The sequence below is a fragment of the Pediculus humanus genome, genomic scaffold (assembly GCF_000006295.1).
Source record: "Pediculus humanus corporis 1103172107443 genomic scaffold, whole genome shotgun sequence".
Taxonomy (NCBI): Eukaryota; Metazoa; Arthropoda; class Insecta; order Psocodea; family Pediculidae; genus Pediculus; species Pediculus humanus.
The window spans coordinates 219334-220676 of record NW_002987064.1 but is presented as its reverse complement, the minus strand read 5'-3'; the positions used below and the strand labels follow the sequence as shown (position 1 = coordinate 220676).

Sequence of the window (1343 nt, the reverse complement as noted above, 5' to 3'; positions counted from 1 at the left end):
AAAAAAAAAAAAAAACGATTCTTGATTTTAAAACCATGTCATTCAACTTTAAAAAAATTTTTTTTTTTTTGATTTCTCAGCATTTTAACTTTAAGAAGTATTATTATTATTGTGCAAAAAAAAAAAAAAAATTTTTTAATGACTCATTGTCGGTTTTTAAAAATTAAAATTTTTTTTTATTAAATATTTTTGTTCGATTCGATCGTTTATTGATTTTTCTCTCTCTTTTTAGGGTAAAAAATTGCAAAACGTTACATCGTACCTTTAACGTCGATCCTCTTTATTTAAAACATGAAAATTCAGGTATTAGATCATCTCATTAATTAGTTTTAATAATTTTATCATTATTATTATTATTTACGAAACGATTTTGACGATGACATTTCAGGTCTTGCCATTGATTACATGGTTCGTTAAAAAAAAAAAAAAAAATTTCTATTTTTTCATTTGTTATTTTAAAATAATAAAAAAATATTTAAGTGAAATAATAATAATAATAATAATAATTAATTTTACAGCATTGGCAAATACCATTGAGTAAAAGATTTAGAGCTTTGAAATTATGGTTCGTTATAAGATCATTCGGTGTTAAAGGACTTCAAAATCACATTCGTAACGTAATAATATAAATTATTAATATTTTATTAAGTTTCTAATATTATTATCATCATTAAGACTTTTTTTTGTTTTTTTTTTTTTTCAGAGTGTAAATTTAGCTGAAAAATTTGAAAGATTAATAATGGAAGATTCGAGATTTGAAATTCCGGCAGCGAGACATCTTGGTTTGGTCGTTTTTAGACTCATCGGTGATAACGAATTGACGGAAAAATTATTAAAAAAATTAAATTTAAAAGGGAAAATTCATTGCGTACCTGCTTCCTTAAAGGTTTCTTTTTTATTTTAACCGTTAACCTAAAATAAACTTAAAAAAGGGGAGATTTAAAATCCTTAATCTCATGCGTATTTATTTAGCAAATGCTCCAATATTATTGTCATAATAATAATAATTATTATTATTATTTTTATGATTTATTAAGGACAAATACGTCATAAGATTTACGATTACGTCACAGAGAACGACAATTAACGATCTTATGGAAGATTGGGATGAAATAAAAACAACAGCAGACGAAGTCATCAAAGAGAAAAATGAAATATTAATTACCGATAAAAAATCCAAAATGTCATTGGCTGGTAAAATAATAATAATAATTATCCTCAACATTTTTTTTTTTTTGGTAAAATGACTAAAATTTTTTTTTTTTTTGTATTTTTCAGAAATTAAAAAAAGAAATTCGAGTTTCAGTTCGAGTCTTTTACTATCGAATTCTCCAATGTTTCCA

At 23.2% G+C, this 1343-nt stretch overlaps 1 protein-coding gene across 1 annotated transcript; it reads left to right on the top strand.

Annotated features, from left to right (window-relative positions):
• Window positions 1-291: 291 nt before the first annotated feature.
• Window positions 292-1247, top strand: Phum_PHUM090520 (aromatic amino acid decarboxylase, putative; the record flags this gene model as incomplete). Its single annotated transcript, XM_002423825.1, has 4 exons — window positions 292-303; window positions 519-617; window positions 704-886; window positions 1074-1247. The coding sequence occupies 4 exons, from the start codon at window positions 292-294 to the stop codon at window positions 1245-1247; spliced, it is 468 nt and encodes a 155-aa protein (XP_002423870.1).
• Between the last annotated feature and the right edge of the window lie 96 nt (window positions 1248-1343).